General features: G+C 54.2%; 10 protein-coding genes across 10 annotated transcripts; 7 read left to right on the top strand and 3 right to left on the bottom strand.

Moving 5' to 3' along the window:
* Positions 1-654: 654 nt before the first annotated feature.
* On the top strand, positions 655-1,791 carry J7T54_004488 (myb family transcription factor; the record flags this gene model as incomplete). Its single annotated transcript, XM_051510525.1, has 2 exons — positions 655-1,188; positions 1,276-1,791. The coding sequence occupies 2 exons, from the start codon at positions 655-657 to the stop codon at positions 1,789-1,791; spliced, it is 1,050 nt and encodes a 349-aa protein (XP_051358592.1).
* A 228-nt stretch (positions 1,792-2,019) lies between these two features.
* On the bottom strand, positions 2,020-5,560 carry J7T54_004487 (uncharacterized protein; the record flags this gene model as incomplete). Its single annotated transcript, XM_051510524.1, has 4 exons — positions 2,020-3,107; positions 3,346-3,414; positions 3,926-4,500; positions 4,548-5,560. The coding sequence occupies 4 exons, from the start codon at positions 5,558-5,560 to the stop codon at positions 2,020-2,022; spliced, it is 2,745 nt and encodes a 914-aa protein (XP_051358591.1).
* Positions 5,561-6,634: 1,074 nt separating this feature from the next.
* J7T54_004486 (uncharacterized protein) lies at positions 6,635-7,857 on the top strand (the record flags this gene model as incomplete). The annotated part of the gene is made up of 2 exons (XM_051510523.1): positions 6,635-7,017; positions 7,071-7,857. The coding sequence occupies 2 exons, from the start codon at positions 6,635-6,637 to the stop codon at positions 7,855-7,857; spliced, it is 1,170 nt and encodes a 389-aa protein (XP_051358590.1).
* Positions 7,858-7,881: 24 nt separating this feature from the next.
* J7T54_004485 (Transcriptional regulatory protein-like protein) lies at positions 7,882-9,754 on the bottom strand (the record flags this gene model as incomplete). Its single annotated transcript, XM_051510522.1, has 3 exons — positions 7,882-8,733; positions 8,782-9,528; positions 9,695-9,754. The coding sequence occupies 3 exons, from the start codon at positions 9,752-9,754 to the stop codon at positions 7,882-7,884; spliced, it is 1,659 nt and encodes a 552-aa protein (XP_051358589.1).
* Positions 9,755-10,631: 877 nt separating this feature from the next.
* On the top strand, positions 10,632-11,726 carry J7T54_004484 (uncharacterized protein; the record flags this gene model as incomplete). Its single annotated transcript, XM_051510520.1, has 1 exon — positions 10,632-11,726. The coding sequence occupies one exon, from the start codon at positions 10,632-10,634 to the stop codon at positions 11,724-11,726; it is 1,095 nt and encodes a 364-aa protein (XP_051358588.1).
* Positions 11,727-12,663: 937 nt separating this feature from the next.
* Positions 12,664-13,578, top strand: J7T54_004483 (Moproductrpene epsilon-lactone hydrolase-like protein; the record flags this gene model as incomplete). The annotated part of the gene is made up of 1 exon (XM_051510519.1): positions 12,664-13,578. One exon carries the CDS (start codon positions 12,664-12,666, stop codon positions 13,576-13,578), a length of 915 nt encoding a protein of 304 aa, XP_051358587.1.
* A 1,020-nt stretch (positions 13,579-14,598) lies between these two features.
* Positions 14,599-15,747, top strand: J7T54_004482 (uncharacterized protein; the record flags this gene model as incomplete). The annotated part of the gene is made up of 1 exon (XM_051510518.1): positions 14,599-15,747. One exon carries the CDS (start codon positions 14,599-14,601, stop codon positions 15,745-15,747), a length of 1,149 nt encoding a protein of 382 aa, XP_051358586.1.
* Positions 15,748-16,418: 671 nt separating this feature from the next.
* J7T54_004481 (Phosphatidylinositol transfer protein-like protein) lies at positions 16,419-17,679 on the top strand (the record flags this gene model as incomplete). Its single annotated transcript, XM_051510517.1, has 2 exons — positions 16,419-17,181; positions 17,237-17,679. The coding sequence occupies 2 exons, from the start codon at positions 16,419-16,421 to the stop codon at positions 17,677-17,679; spliced, it is 1,206 nt and encodes a 401-aa protein (XP_051358585.1).
* A 1,029-nt stretch (positions 17,680-18,708) lies between these two features.
* J7T54_004480 (uncharacterized protein) lies at positions 18,709-20,167 on the top strand (the record flags this gene model as incomplete). The annotated part of the gene is made up of 2 exons (XM_051510516.1): positions 18,709-19,007; positions 19,066-20,167. 2 exons carry the CDS (start codon positions 18,709-18,711, stop codon positions 20,165-20,167), a joined length of 1,401 nt encoding a protein of 466 aa, XP_051358584.1.
* Positions 20,168-20,513: 346 nt separating this feature from the next.
* Positions 20,514-22,163, bottom strand: J7T54_004479 (uncharacterized protein; the record flags this gene model as incomplete). The annotated part of the gene is made up of 2 exons (XM_051510515.1): positions 20,514-20,570; positions 20,619-22,163. Coding segments are annotated over 2 exons (1,602 nt in total), but the record flags the coding sequence as incomplete, so codon positions are not given.

Raw genomic sequence — 22,163 nt, 5'->3', positions numbered from 1 at the left:
GGCATCTCGAACGACTGCAATAGTTGTCACTGTCCCCCCATCAGAGTACACCTTGCTGATCTTCGGCAAGATTGCTGCTCAAATTAGTTTCAATACTTACTGTCTATACCGTCTTGTATCTAATAACCGCCAGGGGAACTTACATTGGATATAGCCGCCCGGTCCAAACACATGACCAATGTCGACACGCCAATCTTCCAAAGTCTTCCCTTTCGGAACGCAAAGTCCGTTTCATGTTCTTTCTACCGCCCAAGAGAGTCTGCATGCCTAGAAAGACTTGTTTCATCTGCAGAGCCGCCGATGTTGAGATTGGCTTTCCGTCCATCTGAGCAGATTCCCCTGGCCAGGCCACGCTTAAAGCGCAGGCCTTGTCCATAATTCCGGTCATCTCTTCTTCCCTTTCTGACCCGTAAACATTCCACGACAACATTCGAGAGCCAGTACCTCGGCCTTTTCATTTCTTTGGTCTTTCGTTTGTCTTTCCTACTGTCTTTCCTATCTTGTCTGTGTCGGCATTTGCAGGAGTCATATCTGTTCCCCCATTCAATTCGTTACCATTCTGCGGGACCTGCTTCAGACCTAGGCCGGCCACCTACATGACCATATTCTGTTACAATTGTGTTGCAATACATCCCGACTATACCAGTCATCACCATGCCTCGGGGACATCGTGCCACCAGTAGCGCAGGCCACAGCATGGGACAGCACCCCTACACCCTGGCTCCGTCACCCATGTATACGCCACGCATGGCAACACAAAATAATAATGGCCACTTCAACTTCAACAGCATGCCCTCCTCGGATATGCATCTGGGCACACAACAGCAGCCTCTACCCAGCACATTCGACAGCTTCCAGACTATCTCTTCGTCTGCACCGGCCAATATCCCTTTGCCAGCGTCACATCGCCCAAGCTCAGGAGCATGGACCATACAAGACGATCAAAACCTCATCGCTGCTCGAGCACAAGGGCTGAACTGGTCTCAAATCAAGGATGCCTACTTTCCCATGAAAACCGCCAATGCCTGCCGAAAGCGACACGAGCGTCTGCAGGAGAGAAGAGACGCTGACGACTGGGACAACCGCAAGCTCCAAAAGCTGGCGAGAGAATACATGTCTATGCGAAAGGAGATCTGGAGTGGCCTTGCTGCCAAGACGGGCGAGAAGTGGATGGTCGTTGAGCAAAAGGTACTTTCCTCTTCTTTGCACTTATCACTCTAACGTAACCTTCTCCCACTCTTCACCCCGATAAAATCACGTACTGACGTACCTAAGTGTATGGCGAATGGCCTCAAGAACCTCCAGAGCGCGGCGAGGGCCGGCGCCAGACATGAGCGTCTCCAACAGCAGCACGCGGCGGCAACGAACAGCATGACAGGGTATGAAAACGACGACAGCGGTGTGAGCGGCATCAGCGGGTTGACTCCTGTGGATGAAGTAGACGTCGGAAGCGAGAACTTCAGCAGCGGCAGCAGCAGTAGCCACAGTCCCGACCGGCGCATCCACCACCAGCATGCCGCGTCGACGAGCTCATTACCCTACCTTCAGCAACACCAGGAACATCACCATCCTCGTCATCAGTACCGGCAAGTTGTGAACGCTGGGTTTGCGGGGTATGGCATGCATGGATACCAGGGACAGCACCGGTACTCGAGCAGTGTGAGCTCGACAGCGAGTGCAGCGCAGGGGTTTGGTGGTAGTGAGGACGAGAGTTCGTACATGCCAGGTCAACGGCTGCCGAGTGTGGACATGAACATTGAGGCGATTATCAATCGACCGAGTAGGGTGTAAGTGCGGTGACGGGCGGATGTTGACCGGATGATACATTGTTTGGCGTTTTGGCGTTCTCAGATGGTGGATTTGCTACACAAGGGGATTCGGGCCATGTTGGCACACTCGTACAAGCTTTTGCGATATAATGCTATTGAGATCTATTTGTTGTCATGCAGTACATGCGATACATCTTATTGAGTACAGTTGCACATCGTACACGCAAGCTGAGCGCAGCTGGCCAGCAAGCTACCTCTTGGCGACTGGCGCCGTCTCCGCCACTCGTTCCGCCGTCATACTCTTCATCTCCTCGAGCTCCTCGTCTTCCCAACTGCCATCCCCTCCGCCGAATACGCTCGTCCACGCTCTGGTCCACATGCCTTTCTTGTGTACCAACGCGAGCATCATGACACCAGGCAAGTGCCAAACGCTCGCCCAGAATAGACCCCGTGCGGTGCCATTATGCCCTTGCTGTCGCCACATGCGCACCGCGTCGCGAATCAGCCACGCGTTCAAAGGCAGACTGGTTACCGCAAAGCCCCAGTTCGTCACACCCGCAGCGCACAGAGCGAGACAGATCGGAGGAAAGACCAGACTGTACCGCAAAGCGACCCGGGCGTTGCGTGCTGGATTGGTCCACGCGAGCATCCGCAGGCCGGCGTTCTTGTACTCTTCGCGAATGCCCCAGCTCAGGGACATGAAATGAGGGAACTGCCAGGCGAAGAGAAGACTGGCCATGAGCCAGCCTCCAATGGAAGAACCATCACTGGCAAGGAGGAGCTCACGCCACGAGCCATCCTTGGTTGCGGTCTCACCGGCGGCTGCCGCCCAGCCCATCAACGGCGGGATTCCTCCAACGACGGCTCCAATCCAGGTATTGAACGCCGTCACAGCCTTGAGCGGTGTGTATATCCCAGCATATAGGACAATATTTGCAAGGCCCAACCCTGAGACCGTAGGGTTCACGCCAAAATAGAGCGCTGCAACGCCAGTAGCGCCGGCAGCAAGGGCGAAGAGCACCGCGGTTTTCTTGGAAAGCAAGTTCCTGACAAGCGGCCTGTTTCTCGTGCGTGACATCTTTGCATCCGATAATGGTTCGTAAAGCATGTTTAGTGTGTTGGCGCTGGCCGAGCATAGCGCCGTGCCCGTCGTGAGGAACAGCAGAGTCAGCGGACTCAAGCTCGGGGTGTTGGTCATACTGGGCGCCAGAATCTCTGGCACGGGGTACAATGCATAGGGTGCCATGGCGGACAGCACGACAAGGACGGTCAGTCGTGGTTTGGTAAGGGAGAGAATGGATGATAGGGTGCGCCGAAGGGACTGGTCAGGGCTGGCGGCTGCGCGCGCGGCGAGTAGCGAAGAAGCATCGGGTGGCAGAGGTTCCGCCGCTTGTGCCTCTTCTCGTTTTCTAGCCTGTCGTCGGCGGTGTGGAGGGAGTTCGGTAGGTGGTTGTGATGAAGCTGAAACTGATGCCGTTGTGGTTGTGTTGGTTGAAGTCGGTCGTGCTCGGATCAGCGAGTCGAGACATGTTGATCGGTCGAATAATCGATTTGAAAGAAAGAAGCTGTTACATACTGACGCCGTAACAGAGCCACGGCTGGCCTGGAAGCTCCCCGTTGCGGAAGACAAGCATCTTCGCGGGGTCTGCGTGTAGACGAGGTTCCGGAGCTCAGCTATGCGAGGGACTGCGTTTCGAGGCGAGCGCATGGTTGCCAGATCGCGCCAGAGTCATATCATTTTCGAGAGATTGTGAAGCGCGTGGGAATTACTTCACGAAATCGGTAGGCTGGAATGAAGGCGCCTGGGGTTTAATTGGCGAGAATAGGTTGACCATGGGCAATCGTGACGACCGGGATTTCGTGGTGTTTGCGACCGTGACTCAATTCGTCACGTGATGCATGTCTTCCACGCATTGCTCCGAGTCAGGCGGCTCATACCCGCTCGTCCTGACCGCCGCCTCCCCCAGGTGTCTGGACGTACATGAACAATCAGGCACTGAAGTCTGCACGAAGTCACTACTTGAGAAATCTGTACTCGCTTCTCTTCGTTGCAGCCTTTTTTCACATTTTTGGATTCTCTGGCAACTTTCCTTTGCCATGCTGTTACTACGTTGCCTTTTCACCGGCACTCAGAGCCGTCAGCTTTAGATGCATACCTTTGGCGGCCTTGATTGTGATCACACCCCTTGGCATGACGTCTTCTTCCTTCATGCCTAGCTGCCATTCGAACGATAAGACCATCATGGCAAGCAAGCACCTCATCTCAGCTTTGGCGAAGCCCTGTCCAATACAGCTCCTTGGACCGTGCAAGAATGTCAAAAAGTCGTAATTGCTGCTTGTCCCGCCAGTCTGGTTGGGTTTCCCATCATCGTTGATCCAACGCTCGGGCCTGCATTCTCCAGCTTGTGGACCCCAGATCTTGGGAGACCGGTTAGTCATCCACATGGATAGCACGAGTGTCGTACCCTTTGGAATAAATTGGCCATTCGCAAATGTGTCTTTCTGGGCCTCGCGAAGCGTGAGCGGCACAGTGGGATACAGACGCAAGGTCTCTTGGATGACACCGTTCAAGAAAGGCAAAGACTCGAGTGTGGTTGCGAGAGAGGCGGGATCGTCGAGAGGATTCCTAGGGAATGCTGCCTGCACCTCTGTGCGGAGCGTCATTTGAAGTTCGGGATGCTTGGCTAGCAGGTAGCACGCCCAGGTCAGAGACGAGGCGGTCGTTTCGTGACTAGACATCGTTAGTGACAAGCTCCACGGTAGTTGCAGACTACGCACCCAGCAGCCAGGAATGTCAGCAGTTGATCCTTGAGCTCGACATCAGTGAAGTTGTTGGTCTTGATGAGCAACGACAGAATGTCAAAGTGGTCGTCGCCTTTCTCCTCGATGGCTTGCCTCTTCTCTCGAATCATGGGCATGCATATGTCGTTCAGAGATCCTGTCAGCTGGTCGAAAATACCATTCATCCTCCACGGAATCCACCTGACCACAGGCAGACCGAATACAAATGACAACATGGAGAAGAGCAATTTCTCCGTCGATGGCTCTAGGAGGCTCTCGTATATAGTCTGCAATGGGTCTTCGCCCTTTTCGACAACATTCAGCTTACGGCCCATGCCAGCTACCCCGATGATGTCAATGGTCACTTTGCTGGCCCAAGTCGATAGTTCAATCGACTGGGTGTTTCCCGCCGTTTCGTAGCGCAAGGCTCTGGCAAGTGTCTCGGCTTTTTGATACATCATCGGGTAAAGATCCTTGATATGCCGAAACCCAAAGGCGGGCATCGTGTTCTTTCGCATAAACTTGTGAGGGTCGCCTTCCAGAACGACGAGGCCGGCGCCCAGGACATGATGCAGGAATTTGCGAATCTTTGCTGGTTTCGCAAAGTCATAACAATTGTGAACGAGTACATCCGCCAACAGCTTCGGATCTGTGACTAGGACCTGACTCCGAGTGAGCGTGAGGTTGAGCAGTGGCTCATTTGGGTACTGCTTGACCAGGTCCAGAAAAAGGTCACCCGATGGTCGATGGGTTACCATCAGCGACCGGTGAGAGAGGCTCACCAAGGCCTTTTGCCCTGGCAAGTGCCGCAGTGGACTGAGGAAATTCGGATATAGAAAAGTCCAGAAAATGGCGCCGAATGCATAGTTCGCAAGGATCATGAGGGCGACAGTCCGAAGGTGGCTTTCTGAGCTGCAGTAGTTTGGGAACAGCTTGATCGCAAGGAGCGACTGCGCAAGAGCCGCTACCGTAAGGCCGGGGACGCTGCAAACCTGTCGCACTTTGTCCATCTTTGCGTCTTTGATGTTTTCAACAAGAAAATCCGTTCGATATGTGCTCTTGTAGGACATGGACGCCTTGCCCGAGGTTTGACAATTGAGCTCTACGTCCCGCAACAAAGACCCCAGGTCCGACCGAGTACTTGGTACGTGTAGTTAGTTGTAGTTGATTGACACAGAACAGGCTGCGACGACGCTGGCGTTGGCTAATCTATTGTCATCGCTAGACCCGTTGATAGTTTGCGAAGGGTTGCCGTCGCAGACCAGGAAAGGAAATGCTCCGGCGCGCCTCGCAAAGCCGAGCCCAGTAAGGCTGCCATGATTGCGAGACGATCCCAACAGATGATCAGTGCAACCACATTTGATCGCGACCCTACCCTGGGACATCACAAGCTTTAGGGTGCGGGGGAGCTCCGAGCTGTGTCAGTGGTGGTTCCCATTTCCTATTAAGCATGCAGGTCGCAAGAAGGACGCGATTGGGGTTTAGCCTGCGAAGAACGTGCGAGGAGAGGGGGTCGGTTCGAGACGCAATCCCTAGCGAATTTATGCTAGAAACTTGCTCGTCTGCTGGAATTCATGAGCGCTGGGGAGTTCGTCTGGGTCCAATCACTCGAATGCAGTCTAGCAGGCGAGTCTTGGCTGATATGGATTTACTGAAATTTTGTGTTGCTTGGGCCTCAGACTACGTGTGAGTCCTGACTGAGACTGCGAAGAAGAAGGTTGTCACTTCGCACTCGAAGGATGACTGTAAATTGATTCGCAGCTTGCAGGAACAATTTCCAAGGGGAGGCTCTGAAGACAAGCAGTTGTGAGCCCATGCGCAATAACTGACCGGGTTGCGATACATGCATGTGAACTGACTGGACCCACGGATCTTTGCTGAAGCTTCCGTTGAGATTTGATATCGAGCTCGGGCAGATTTGATTAGATAAAGCACTACAGAGATTTACGTGGCTTCGCACGTGCAGAAATTTCAGCTCATGCCCTGTCTACTTCAGCTGGGACACTTTGCTTGGTACAAGAATCCATGGTTGTGCAAGAGCTGAAGCTCCTTCTCCCGTGTCTCTTTGAATCGCGACTTGCACAATGTTCAGGACCATTGCCATCGCCCTCATCCTCTCGTGCGCGCTCGTCGGTGGCTATGGGGGAATGTATCTCGCCGTGAGGCATGGCTTCTTTGACGCTGTCAAGATTTGCACGACCAAAAAATCCATGTGGCTCAAGCCACGATGCGTCCTAGCAAGATCCGGCCCAACATACCGACCGGTCTACACGGGTGTTCCGTCCATTGACGATACTGTGGGGCTTCTCCTCGAGTTTTTTGCCGTTTCCATCGTCAACTACGGACAGGACATTGATTGGCAAGGAGTCCTCACCATGTCGTACATGGCAGCGCAGTTTGGGGGACTTTGGTCCTTGATGGCGCTCGAAGGTCTTCGCAAGAAGAATCGGCGCACAGTCTTCAGCTAGTAAGACCAGACACCACCTGAGTGTCTACCTAGTGGAGGCTAACGAACAACAGCACCGGTTCATGGGGAATGCTAGGACAGCTGGTGACGATTACGATTGCGGCACCCATCTACCTCGCTTTGAACGTCCTCTACTCACCCGATCGAGCTGGTTACGAAGATGTCGTCGTGGATCCCACAGACGCGGACATTCTGCCATGGATATCAACAATGTCGTACATTGTGCCGAGCCTCTTCATGATCCTCCCATCACTCGGCATCCTATCGCCCAGGGAGAACTACATTATCATTGCGTTGTGGCAGCCATTTCCGCTCTTGCACTCCCTCTTCCATCCACTCGTCAAGAAACTAGTGGACCCGGACAAGAAACCGAAGGAAACGACAGACCGACTCCTCGTGTCTCTGCGGGGTGTATACCATTTCGTCATGGTATTCAGTGGAGTCGCGCACGGATTGATGATGGGAACCGTCATCTCGTCGAAGACACTGTCAAACATGCCTGGGCTATCTCTGTCCAAGATGCTGGCACCGACGTCGTTGACAGATCCACCCATCAGAACCCTCATGAGACCACCTGTGTCGGCACTGGCGCAGAAAGAGATTGTCACCAATTTCCTCCGGTGGGATATCTACTGTGCTTGCGCAGCGTTTGTTGTCTGGGCCATCTACCAGAAGCACCAGGCGTTGCCTCAGAAGAGCCTACTACGAACTGTGGGCAAAGTCGGATTCTGGACTGCTGTGGCCGGGCCCGTCGCATCGGCGGCAGCATTGCTGCGAGAGAGAGACTTGGAGGTCTTGGAGAGAATCGAGTTGAACCGACAAATTCGCAAGATAAAGTAACCCAGGTATCGTATACGCAGAAACTCAAGACAACTCAGATACAAAAGTAACCTCCCTAGTCCAGCCACCTTTGCCCTCACACACGTCTGGCTGCCACTCGGCCAGTTGCTCTCCATCACTGTGCAGGGCTGCGTTATGCCATGAGACAGCTGCTCGGATGCCTATGGCGGCGTTGATGCGTCCCAGAATGTTCCGCGCGATCTGGTGTTGCTCAGGCTTCGCGTAGATACACCATGTGACCAGTCGCAACGGCTGAATGATGATGATGGCCCCCGCCCCGTCATAGCTCATGGTTCTCGGTTTCCCATCCTGATCCACGTCTCCCAGTGCGAAGGGCACACAAGCAAGAATGTCGTCAATGGTACAATGAAGGTCATTTTGCAGTACAGGCACCCACTGCACCCATGCCTCTAGGTTGCCCACGGGAACAGTGGCAAGATCGTGGTAGATGAGTAAGCTGAGCACCAGAATCAACCGTGCGGAGCGGATCAGGATGATTGTACAAGCGGTCTGCTGATCGCAATAGGTCATGCTCGTCCCCACTTCGCCGAGGCGAGTCGGGAGCGTGCGGCCTTGAAAGGTGTTCTGCCAGTACGATGCAGCTTCCATGTCCCACGTGTCAAAGTCCTGCAGGGCATGGAGACATTCTTGAATAACGGTCTCGTGGCCCTCGTCGTTTATGTCCAGGACAGGTTGCTTCCACGGCTGGCCAGGCAGGATACCCATGGGCACGTACTTGGAAAGGGTGTTTCTAAGAGACAGAACTCTGGTCATCATGAACATTGCGCGGATAAGAGGATCGAAAGCCCCGAGTGCAGACGTCAAACCTCCCGGGTCGCTGTATGTGTCATCTTCTCGAAGGAACGAGTATACTTGCTGCACCAGGTCAGCATGTCGGCACCGAAAACGTATTCCTGGACTTACCAAGCGTATGAGAGACAGTAGGAACAGCTCGACACCTCTACGCGTCGCCAACTGCTCTACGCCTCGCCGCTCCAACAGATAGTACAGTCCTGCAGCATGCTCGCTCGGGTCCCCCACCCCTTCACCACTCACGTCCTTGAGCGTGCACAGCAGCAACACGGCCGCGAGCACCTTGTCGTCCATCACCTGCGTCTCGTCCTGGATGGCGTTCTGTAAGCTCCGGATCGCCTTTCCGTATGCTTGGTACGATTGGAATCGGAAATCATCGCCGCCGAATTTGTTGTACACTGCCATCTTGGCGACACTTTTGGTTGCCAGCTCCAGCACGCCACCATCGTCCTGATGCTTGTCATACAAGGTGGGCAGGAAGGTCAAGTGTCCTGGGAACCCATCCAGGCCGGCGGGGGTTACGAATCGATGCACAAAGTAACACAAGGATATGTCATCCGTCGAAATGCTCAACGTTGTGGCTACTGGCGTCGTCGGCGACCAGACTGGTACGCATGCTGAGGAGGGGCTGCCCTTCGAGGTGCTCGTGCTGCTATCCTTCTCCACTTTCTTCTTGTTGGAATTTGTTAATTTCACCGAAGCGGTCGAAATTGGAGAGTTCTTTCGCCGCTGCGTCGTCGCTGACTTTTTGAAGCTTGAAGCTGTGAGTTCGTGGCGGAAATGGAACTGGTCGGTGTAGCCCGGACACTCCTTGCCATAGATGTAGCATCTCCGGCAGGATGGCTTGCCTTCATCACACTAGTGTGTATCGTCAGTCCATGTTCCATCTCGTACGTGTTGGCCTTGTTGCGTCCATTCAATTGATTGCTGTCGTGAGCACGCATGCGTCCATGCCAAGTAGGTAGGGAGAGATGCTCGCGCTCGCCCGTCACGTGCGGGCGATGCGGTCAGTCGTTTTGCTCACCTTGACCTTGCGCTGACGACAGCGCATGCATCCTGTGCTGAACCGTCCTGGGAACACCATGCTGATTGAATCTCGTCGCGATCTTGATTTGATGATTGTTGCGTCTACGAGCAGTCTGGTATATGTATGTTGTCAAGGATCAAGTTATGCCACCCTTTGCACCAAGTCGCGGTGCATGCTGCTGCTAAACACCGATAAGCGACTGGGCCTTTGACACAGCCGCGCTGCCGAATCAACGAGGGCGATCCCTGCAATGTGGGCTGGGCTGGGCTGGGCTGGACTCTGGCCATGTCCAGCTGGTCGTCTCAGCACTGAGCACACTGCTCCAGAGGGAAACGGTCTGGCTACTTGGTCCCTGGGGGTTGGGGGCCACAGTGACGTTCGCCAGGGCAGGGACAGTCAAGTCAAGTGCGCGGCGTCAATCCCCAACCAGTGCCACCATCCCAGCCTTCCCAGGACGAGAGGGGCTCAGCCGCTCCGGTCAGCCGGTTTGCGGGGAAGCGGTTCACATGCCGCCTCGGACGCTGGGAAATTGCGTCGCGCTTCATTGGATAATCACATATTCTGGAACAGTCTACGTACTGACACGGGATGGAGCGAAGATCACCAAGCGCGGGGGGGGGATTGGTGAATCTTCAGCAACAGCAGAGTCGCGGCCGTTGTCTCACTCATTGATCAGTCATTGAAGAGTGCTGTCAAAAGAATGGATACAGCAAGGGCCAAACGTCAAGACGGCTGATATAGTGCATGCATGCAATAACAGCCGTAAATCCCCGCCCGAAAAGGTGGAAATGGGCAAATGGCATTGAGGTGACAGGGGCCAAGATAGCGGATACGGCCGGAAAATCGATTGTATCTACCGGGCCAGCTCAACAATTTCTTCCTCTCCGGCGCTATGCAAACATCTGACAGCGAAGAGCATTGCTAATGAGACTTGATGGCCGCAATCTTGGGTGGCCTCATAAGCCATGTCTACAATCTGGTTCTATCACCATTTGTCAGCGGCCCCCTCCTCGCTGCAGTCACGTACCGCCCCAACGAAAGTCAGAGCTTGCTGTCCACGTGTGCAAGGGGGCTCCTGGGGCTCGGCGCGCTCGACCTGGAGCTCGCAATCACCGCACTGCGCCTTCTCTTTGGCGTGGGGTTGCTGCGCTTTGTCAATCAGAACTTGAACGTTCGAGCGGCGAATGCCTGGCGCACCGGCCCCAGCAAGGGATGGAACTGGTCTGAGGAGATCGCGGTCGTGACGGGAGGGGCCAGCGGCATTGGCAAGGATTTGGCGCGCAACCTCGCCGGCAGGGGTACCAAGGTCGTTGTTCTCGACATCCAGGACATGCCCAAGGAACTGCATGGCAATCCTCTCATCTCGCACTATCACTGCGATCTCATGTCCAAGGGCTCGATCGGGGCGGCGGCGGCGGCTGTGCGCAGGGACGTTGGGCACCCGACGATACTGGTCAACAATGCTGGTGTTTCGCAGGCGAAGCCCATACTAGACCAGTCCGAGCCGTATCTGCGGACTGTCTTCGGCGTCAACAATATTGCGCATTGGCTCTGCGTGCAGCAATTCATGCCACACATGATTGAGAAGAACAAGGGCCATATTGTCACCGTGGCGAGCATTGGCTCCTTTGTCAGCCTGTCCTCTGGCGTGGCGTACGCTGCCACCAAGGCTGCAGCGCTGGCTTTCCATGAAGGTCTCGGGGTCGAGTTGAAGCACATCTACCGCGCCGACAATGTCCTCACGACCGTCGTGCATCCTTTCTTCGTGGACACGCCGCTCATCGCAGAGGTTGCCGATGGCCTGACGGCCTCTGGGCTCACTCTCTTGACCAGCAATGTCGTTGCGGATGCCATCAGCGAGAGGATCTGGAGCAAGCGCGGTGGGCAGATCACTGTCCCAAACTCGCGAGCTTTGTTGAGCGGTGTGAGGGCGTGGCCCGGCTGGCTGCAAGAAGTTCTGCGAGACACCATCGGATTGGGTACTCGCAATGCAGGCGAGGGAAGAACGTGGACAGTCCCTGAGTGGTGAAGACGCCGTAATTTCAGTATCGTGCGATTTATCCATGAGAGAAGGACCTCTGTCAGACCGAAAAGGGTCGGACCGCGGTGACTAAGCAAAGAGGGGTCTGGAGATGGCTGGAATGAAGGAATCAGCACACAGCACGATCAACAACGAACAACAACAACGAACAACAACAACGAACGAACACACAGTTAAAGGCCTTAAAATCAGCCTCTTGATCATCAATTCAGATAGCCTTTTCTAGGCCCCAAAAAGACCTACTATTTCCTCGATTATGAACACTTGCACACATACACACTAACTCGGGCCGTGCCTCCACCAAAGCGGTCACGTGTCCGACAGTACTCGCAATGCAGGCGAGGGAAGAACGTGGACAGTCCCTGAGTGGTGAAGACGCCGTAATTTCAGTATCGTGCGATTTATCCATGAGAGAAGGACCTCTGGAATCATGTGACTCGGCCTGTGCATATCATGCTATACTGTGTAGGCAAATAAATCGCTCAAACCAACCGGAGTTCCGGATACTCTCATCGGCCGAGGTGATCACTCAGCCTGGGGCTATTACGTACGGAGTAGGGACACCGAGCACTTGACCACAAACAACATGGAGGCACTGGGTGCATTAGTAAAACTCAATATATAATCATCCATGATGTCTCCTTCCCTTGATTGGTAATTACTCCATGCTCTGTTTTCACGGCATGTACGATACTTTGCCCAACTTACACATCCACTGAACAACGTTTGAACGAAGATGGCGCCCGCGGTCTTGCAACTCATTGTGTCTACGCCATGGCTCCTCAGCTCTCTTTTCCTGGGGATTCTCAAGGCTCTGCTTCCACCAACCAGACCTGTCCCGGAATGGAACATCAACCAAGCCGTCCGAGTCCGTCTTTTGCGGGTAACACTGCAGTACATGTCTCTGTTGAGACTCGGAGACAGCATGACTCTGAAACCTGGACAAGAAAGAGACCGCTTCAAGGTCGTGTCGCCCGGTTCGCCAAAGCTATACCAAGGCCAGCTCCTTGACAAGGAAATCAAGCCCAAGCCGGTGGGCGTGACATGGACGCCAGCAGAGCCCGCGTCTCGCGAGGGCATCATGGTGGCCTTGCACTTCCACGGAGGGGGCTATGTGATCGGTAGTGGACGAGATAACGACACTGGCTTCGTTGCCAAGACTTTCATCGAGAATATGGGATGTACGCATGTCTGCACGCCCCAGTATCGACTATCCAGCCACCCGCACTCTTGGTTCCCAGCGCAACTCCAGGACGCGGCGACGTCCTTCATCCACCTATTGCGCGATTGCAGCATCCCACCAGAGCAAATAATCATCTCGGGCGACTCTGCGGGCGCCAACCTTGCGCTCGGGCTGATGCGTTACATTCACGAATCCGGCGGCGAACTGAACATTCCCACCCCAGCTGGTGTCGCCCTGTGGTCGCCATGGGTCGATATTGAAGCTGCTCTCCACCAGGACATGGTGCTGTCACCCAACTATGGCACCGACTACCTCAACCGCAACTTTGGCATCTGGGGTGCGTCCACCGTGACGAATCACGGCAAGATTGATCCCGCAGGACCGTACCTCTCGCCGCTTCACCACCCGTTCAAGATAGACGTCCCAATGTACGTCAATGCTGGAAGCCGTGAGGTGCTATACGAAGACATTTGCGAGCTGGCCCTGCGGTACCGCGACGCAGGCTGCAAGGTCAGTCTCGACGTCAGTGAAGGTTGTCCGCATGACTTCCTCCTGCTGGGCCCTCGCATGGGCTTTACACAGGCGGGTCACATGGCAGCACGCAAGGCAAACCGCTTCTTCCACCAGGAGGGGCTGGCGATGCGGTTGACCAAGTGAGCTGTTTTGTTCACATGCATACAGATAGGATGTAGACTCGATGAGTATGACCTCAATGATGAATGTGTCATGTAGACAAGATTCCATGTCCGACGTTGAAATCCTCCATGCCACCGAGCCTTTCCCTTTTGAACCCCTGCTTGCGCGCGTATATGCATGTAACCCATATATACGTAACACGGGCGTATGGGCCGGTATGGCCCTTCCCCACTTACACGAGCGGCCAACCGCCAGCGAGATTCCACTCCGCCCCAGTGGCGCCCTACGGAAAACACAGGTGGCTTGCGAGGCTCGCGAGGGCCGCATTGATCGACAATGCTGTCGAGATACTGACGTACAATATCTTGAAGTATCTGCGATACTGTGTCGCGGTCCAACAAGGCATCACATGTCAACGACCGCTGCGACTTTCTTTCGGCTGTGTGCAGTGACATCGGCTCAGGTCTGTGGTCAGTATCAGTTGCATCTGTCGCCCTACCGAGGACGGATGCCGATGTCTTGTGTTGATCCGGCTCGCCGCTCGCCCCACGGCCATCGTGTCTGTCGCCAAGATCTCCATAAGGCCTACTCGTTGCCCGACTGTTGTTGAAGCAGATTCCTGTCTTGTATCTCATAGCCGAGAGGAAAGGATCAATTCTCGTTCTCTACGCAAAGCAGGCCACGGATAGAACTCGTCGCTTTACCCAAATCACAAAGGCACCCGTACATTCAAGTGCTGAGCGGGCAAACATGTCTTCGCCACCTTCATACGACGCCATCATTGTTGGCGCTGGAATATCCGGCATCAACGCAGCGTATCGACTTCAAAGCGCCTCTCTCACGTACACTATCCTCGAGGCACGTTCAAGCCTCGGTGGGACATGGGATCTTTTTCGGTATCCAGGAATCCGGTGTGATTCAGACATCTTCTCATTTGGATTCGCCTGGAGTCCTTGGACAAAAGAAGAAGTGATGCCAACCGGTCAGCAAATCAAAGAGTACGTCGTGCGCTCTGCGCGTGAGCAAGGAATCGATCAGCACATGCGGTTCAAGCACGCCGTCACCAAAGCCAACTGGAACGGAGAGACAAAAATGTGGGAGGTGCACGCTACCGTGAAAGGCGAGGAAGAGACTGTGTTATTTACCAGTCACTTCTTATTCCTGGGCACAGGCTACTACGACTACGAGACGCCTCTGCAGACAACTATCCCCGGAATCGACAAGTTCGAGGGCAAAGTGATCCACCCTCAGTTCTGGCCCAAAGATTACGACTACACCGACAAGGAGGTTGTCGTCATTGGCAGCGGAGCCACGGCTGTCACAGTCTTGCCTGCCATGACAGACAAAGCAAAGAGGGTCACGATGCTGCAGAGGAGCCCTACGTACATTATGGCACGACGGAACAAGTCGGCTCTTCAGAACGTGCTGTTTGCTTTCCTGCCTACCATGCTTGCCCACTTTCTCAACCGCATGTTCTGCATCTTGACCAGCATTCTCACCACGTGGTTCTGTCGAACATTTCCTGGTGCTGCAAAGGCCTTGGTCCGCAGCTTGACGGTCTCGCAGCTGCCACCTTCCATCAAGCACGACCCTCATTTCAAACCGCGGTACAACCCTTGGGAGCAGCGTTTCTGCGCCAGCTTGGATGGCGATTTTTTCCAAGCATTGAGGGGAGGCAAGGCCGACATTGTGACAGACACGATCAAGCAGATCACGGAGAAGAGCATCGAGCTCGAGTCGGGTGCCTCCTTGCACCCCGACGTGATCGTTACCGCTACCGGCCTGAAACTCAAATTTGGCGGCGGCGTCAACATGTCGGTTGATGGCAAACCGATCAATCTTTCAGAGATGTTTGCCTGGAAGTCAGCTATGATCCAGGACGTGCCCAACATGCTGTTCCTGACGGGCTACGAAACTGCGTCGTGGACGCTGGGTGCCGACGTCAACATGCACATGTTCCTGCATCTGCTGCGGGAGATGAAGAAGAGAAACGCACAAGTTGCTGTGCCGAGGGTGTCCAAGCCGATGAAGGAAGTGTCCATGATGAAACTCAAGTCTACGTACTTCAAGGTAGGTGGACATGTTTTTCCAAAAGGTGGCCAGGGGCAGTGGGAGCCCAAGGCTGACTACCTGACGGATCTCGCTGCTGCGAAATGGGGGGATGTGGTCACCGATATGGAGTTTTCGTAGTCGCGGTACATGCGAAATTCATCAATCCCCAACGCCTTCTTATTCTACATCTTTCAAAATGGATCACGTTTACAGAACGAACACGATCTTCAAACTTCATTCTGTCATGTGGTCAAGTGACAAGTGACACGAGGGACTACGAATTTGCACGCCAAGCCGCATGAGAGTTGAATAAAGTCTCATGAGACCTTAGCAATTCTAGATAGGCTTGCAGTAATTAGACCCCGCCATCATGATCGGGGCCCTGTGTTGTACAGTTACACCGTGCGGAGGCTGCTAACAACCTTGCCCGATTCTGGTGCACCTTGACGTCTTATGCAACCCTACCAACTGCTTCTGGCCTCGCAAGGGCAACCCAAGAGTTCAGGATCCTCGGCAAGGTGTTGCTGACCCCTCCGTTAAATGTTTGTGCATGTGTGAGATGAGATCGATCGAATGCGACTACCCCACGGGGGCGACGGGGGCGGGTATGCTGATCGCACTGTTCCTCATCGAGACCAACCTTCCGAAGCATTTGCGAATCTCTTCTCCTCAACTCCAATTCAACCGACATTATGACATTTGATTGTAGAAACCTCACAGGATAAAAGACGCCGGTGAAAACAAGTCAAACACCTGTGCAGCATCATCACACCAACACAATCCCAGCCAACCACACCGGAACATTGAATATGGCGACCCAGACAATCACGGCCACTGAGGCCCCAGACACCACAACTCTTCAGTTTGTCGACATTGATTCCTCTGTCGAATTGACGAAATCTGAGCAACTCAAAATGCAGGAAGCATGGCTCCATCTTCTTCGACTCTGCGGAATAACCGTGGCCCACGACACAGCGCCCGTTCTCACCGCTCATCTGACCAGCATGCTCACCAACAAGTCCCCAGAGTCATTCCGCGAGATACTGTGGAACTTTATCCTCGCTGAGCATCCTGATGCGCCGGTTCTTCGCTTCATGCGAGCGAGGAAGTGGGACGTCCGGCAGGCCATGGAGATGCTGGTCTCCGCCCTCAACTGGCGTGATGAGCGACGCATCGACCACGACATCATCGCCAAAGGCGAGAGCGTTGGCCTGCAGTCAGAAATGTCCAAAGACAACCAAGGCTTCATCAGCCAGTATCAGTCGGGCAAGTCCTACGTCCGGGGAGCGGACAAGGAGGGCCGCCCACTCTACGTCATCAAGGTGCGACTTCACGACCCGAAGAACCAGACGTCGCAAGCCATGGAAAACTATGTACTGCACAACATTGAAAGCATCAAGACCATGCTGTCGTTCCCCAACGACAAGGCATGCCTCATCTTTGACCTGACAGGGTTCGGTGTGAAGAATATGGATTTCCACGTGGTGAAATTCCTGGTGACTGTGTTTGAGGCCAGATACCCGGAAACGCTGGGCTTGGTTCTTATTCACAAAGCACCCTTCGTGTTCTGGGGTGCGCCAACTTCTTTTCCAATCGAATTCAGGAAGCAGCTGACCATCATTCTCAGGAATCTGGAGCATCATCAAGGGCTGGCTGGATCCCGTGATCGCGTCCAAGATTAACTTTACCAGCTCTACCAAGGATTTGATGAAGTTCGTCGACAAAGACCAGCTCCATTGCTCGTACGGCGGCGACGACACTTGGGAATACAAGTACATCGACCCAGTCCCTGGCGAGAACGAGCGCATGGAACAAGTAGAGAAGCGCAACGAGGTGCGAAGCGACCGCGATGAGTTAGCCAAGCAGTTTGAGCAAGCCACACTGAGCTGGCTGTCAAAGGAGCCTCACAGCGAGGAGTGGGAGCAACTCAACGACAGCAGGAGGACGATTGCAAGCCAGTTGAGGTCTAATTACTGGATGCTCGACCCGTACGTTAGAGCAAGAAGCTACTATCACCGATCCGGCATGATTGGGGCCAGCGGCGAGGTGGATTTCAAGGCGGCAAAGTAAAGAGTCATCAACAGAGTGGCATTTTGAAGCAAGAGTCCTGCGTGATAGCCTTCTACATCTTTGCGACGCTGCTGTGTGATATTCTCGTCATAGTAAACGTTTGTTTTCATAGTAAATATTACTTATCTCGAGTCCTGTGACTCCTGTCTCGCATCGAGCTGAGCAGACTCTTGCAGTTTGGGTGGCATTTCAATGGGAAATGAATGGAAACTCAGGGGAGCCAGACGCCCTGTTCCCCGTGCGCGGTCGTGGGCCTTGGCTTGACACGGAGTCGACAGGCTGACCCTGGCAGGGAGCGAGGGCCCTGGTCAGCCACTGCGCAAATAGAACGTTGGCCGCCAGGATGAGGCCATCGCCAACAAGTGCCCTCGCAAGGTGGCATTGAAAAGCGTCCTGGTCTGGAACCAAGTCGGCCAAACGTCACCTCACAGATCATCACCGTGTTATGCCCTTTTTGTCCGACTCCCGTCTCGTTCGAGGTGCGGGGAAACAAACCATTAGCCTCACGACGCGAACAGCCTTCTCTCCGAGACCTGTATCCGGCGACGACCTCGCCCTGCGCGGCTCATGCAGCCCCCACACGGGCATGTACTCGAGGTACTTTGCAGGTACTCGCTTCTCCACACACACCTCAACTCGAGGCCCTCCTCATTGGGATCAGCCCCTTTTGTCGGTGTTAGGTGACATGGAGAGCTGGACTACCTATTGCCGTGTTCCGGAAGATGGTCTTTGAATTGGAATAACCACATCAACTTGCAAGCGCATCCGTGCCGTATGAGGGGGTGGCTTTCCAATCGAAGAAATCGAGATATCGCGCCAGCTTGCCTCGGTCGGGTTCTTTGATCGGCGCCGGGCCATGTGATGAGCGGTGGTCTGGGCCTATTTTTTTTTTTTTTTTGAACTTGGGTAGTATCACATCGGCATTCATTAGACGAGACTGGACGTCTACCAGTGCATCTACGGACTGCTAGATAAACTGACACTCAGCACACTGGCACTTTTGCGCGCACGAGCACGCGAGCACTCAGGATGGCGACGTCCAACAACAGAATCCACGAGGATATCGATCCTGTGCCTCAGCCGCCTGCGCAAGCACACACTGTCGCTGGCGGACGCGGCGACGAGAACGAGGCGCCTGCTGCGGCGGCGGATGGACCTTCAGAGGCAGCGGCCCAAGATGATGTTTCGTCCGCATCAGATCATGTCCAGGAGAAGGACACGACGCCAAAGCTCACAAAGTGGCAGAAGACCAAGGCACACTTTCGCAAGTTTTGGTGGGCATATCTCATCGGCCTCATCATCCTACTTGCAATCCTCCTGCCTGTCTTGTAAGTTGAGCGTCCTCGCACCCATCAAATTGGCATGAAACTGACCGGCTCGTCTCAGTTTCAAGGTGATCATTCCCGCCATTGTCCAGAATATTGTCAGCGGACAGAAGCTGCCTGTCACGCAAGGCAACCTCAGGGCGCTGAGCCCAACCCAGCTCAGCATCTCGCTCACGACATCAATGGACACGCCGCTCCCAGCCACCATCAACGAGTTCAACCTGAGTCTGTACAACAAAGACGCAGGCCCAGACAAGGCGTTCTTGTCGCTCGAGCTACCCAAGCAAAAGGTCAACGGCAAGACTGATCTGGACATTGCGCAGCAGACGCAGACTATCACAAACTACGACGAGCTCGTCAAATGGTTCAACGGCGTCTTTGATCTCAAGGAGGTGCCCGTGTCGGTCTACGGCAAGCCAAAGGTCAGCTTGGGGGCCCTGGATTACCACCCCACCCTCGACAAGGAGATCCAGGTCCCGGCGCTCAACTACCTGAAGGGCTTCGGCATCGACACTCTGCGGCTCCAGTTGCCCCCAGCAGAGAACGGCTATAACCTCAAAGGAAAGCTCAACCTCCCCAACCAGGGTGTTCTCACGCTCTTCCTCGGAAACTTAACCTTCAACCTCAAGTCGGGCGACCTGACCCTGGGCTACATCAACATTTACGACGTCGAGATGAAGCCTGGCATGAACACGCCCAACTTTGACGGCGAGCTTTACCTCAAGGAGCTGATTCCCAATCTCGCCACCATCCTGGATGACCAGAAGGCCGCTCTATCCGAAGGTGTCGTCGAGTTCAACGCCACGGGAAACGCCACCAGAGTCAACGGCCAACGGATCCCCTTCTTGGAGGAGGTGCTCGCGGCGAAGAAGATCCGTGCCCGCATCCCCGTCATCGCCCTGATTGCCGACGTCCTGAACGGATTCCTGAGCGACGACGGGTCCAGTCTCAGTGAGCTCGCGGGCGATGTGTTTGGCAACCAGACGCTGTTCGACAACATCCTCGAGCACTGGGGCGACGACAACCCCACCGGCAATGGGACGGCGCTGAATAGCACGACGGCCGCTCTTGTGCGGGAGAAGTTGAGGAAGCGATCTTCGTGGGGTTCCATGGCATTGAACGTCATGAGGCTTGGGGCCAGGTCTAAGAAGCATCACAAGTAGGGGGATGGGCGGAGTTAATGAGCCGAATGTAATGATTCCGACGATACCTCAACACACTATTGAATTTGACTATTTTCTTTTCTGGCAGCTACGAACACTTTCGTGACAACGGGATCTGTGTTCTCTGAATTTGCTGGCAAGGTCCCAGCCCTGACTGAGGCTTCGCGTGTTGTGTTTTACACCCCTGTTATTGGTGCACACACTCACCGGAGGAGGGCACAACGTTCTGTACTGCGATTATTTTTCATATTAAGGAATGTTTCATTCAATGCTCAAAGGGTATTTGAATTAATTCACAATTGCATGTATCCGCCTTCATATCTCGTGCCCCTTCATTACAATCATATTAGCCCATAAGCTCCTTCAGCACCGCATGCACAAGATCTGCTACAGTGGCCACAAGCTGGGGAAGTCAGTATAGTGTCCTGAAGGAGGTTGCAAAAGAACTTACCGGTGTTGCGTCGCCAATGAGCTCTGAAGTCTGATCGACGAATGCGTCCGACAACAGCGTGCGAGCGTTGTTCAAAAGACCAAGGATGCCCTTGACGCTCGAAGGTGTGATGAGAGGCGTGACCTCGTCCACAATGCCCTCAATGTCAATCTTCTTGACGGCCGCCAAGATGGGCTTGACAGCATCCACAAGACCGCTGAGATCAATGCCGTCGAGCTCCTTGAGCAAGGGCTCAACAACATCAAAGAGACCCTCGAGGTCAATCTTGTCCAAGGTCTTAATCAGTGGCACAGCACCCTCGATCAGGGTCTGTGTCTGGTTCACAAACTTGTCGCTGAGCAGATCTTCAGCGTTCTCCACCAGGCCAAAGATGCCCTTGATGTATTTGGCCGTGAGGTATGGCGTGATGGCATCGATGATGCCCTTGAGGTCGACGTCATCGAGTGCATCGAGGAGCGGGGCAATCTTCTTGACGAGACCGACCAGATCAATCTTTCCAATCGACTCGAGGAGAGGCCCAGCCTGGTCGAGGAGAGGCTCCGCCTTCTTGAGGAGGTCTTTGAGATTGACTTCGCTGAGCATGTCCAGAAGGGGCATGACCTGCTTGATGAGCTTCTTGAGATCAATCTCGCCCAAGGCAGACAGAAGGGGACCGGCATCGCCGATGAGATCCTTGGTCTGGTTGACAAAGTCCTTGGTGAGAAGTGACTCGGCATTCTTGACGAGACCGACCAGGCCCTCCACGCTCTCCGGTGTGAGGAGAGGGGCGATGGCATCAAACAGGCTCTTGAGGTCGAGATCACCAACCTCATCCAGAATTGGTGTGATCTGGCTGACAAGCTTCTTGATGTCAATGTCTCCGAGACCCTCGAGGAGAGGCGCAGCACCCTTGATGAGGCTCTTGACTTCGGAGACAAACTCCTTGCTGAGGAGGCTCTCGGCGTTGCCAAGCAGGTTGACAATTCCTTTGACGGACTCTTCCGTGAGAAGGGGCTTGAGGGCATCCAAAAGACCCTTGATATCAATCTCACCCAAGAGATCGAGAAGAGGACCAGCGCCCTTGATAAGGTTCTTGAGCTGGCCTGTGGTCTCCTTGTTCAGGAGCGACTCTGCGTTACTGAGGAGACCAACGATGCCCTCAATCGAATCTTTGGTGAGGAGAGGCTTAAGCGCATCCAAGAGATCCTTGATATCAATTTCACCCAGAAGGTCAAGGAGCGGACCGGCACCCTTGACCAGATTCTTAAGCTGCCCTGTAGTCTCCTTGTCGAGAAGTGATTCGGCATTGCTGAGCAGGCCAACAATACCCTCGATTGAGTCCTTGGTGAGCAGAGGCTTGAGCGCATCAAGAAGACCCTTAATATCAATTTCGCCCAAGAGGTCGAGCAGAGGGCCAGCACCCTTGATAAGGTTCTTGAGCTGGCCCGTGGTCTCCTTATTGAGCAGCGATTCGGCATTGTTGAGCAGACCAACAATACCCTCGATTGAGTCCTTGGTGAGCAGAGGCTTGAGCGCATCAAGAAGACCCTTAATATCAATTTCGCC

The sequence above is a fragment of the Emericellopsis cladophorae genome, assembly GCF_022114955.1.
Source record: "Emericellopsis cladophorae strain MUM 19.33 chromosome Unknown NODE_116_length_24604_cov_115_666123, whole genome shotgun sequence".
NCBI classification, from domain to species: Eukaryota; Fungi; Ascomycota; class Sordariomycetes; order Hypocreales; family Bionectriaceae; genus Emericellopsis; species Emericellopsis cladophorae.
Note: the sequence above shows the minus strand (reverse complement) of the source record. Positions and strands in the feature narration are given on the sequence as shown.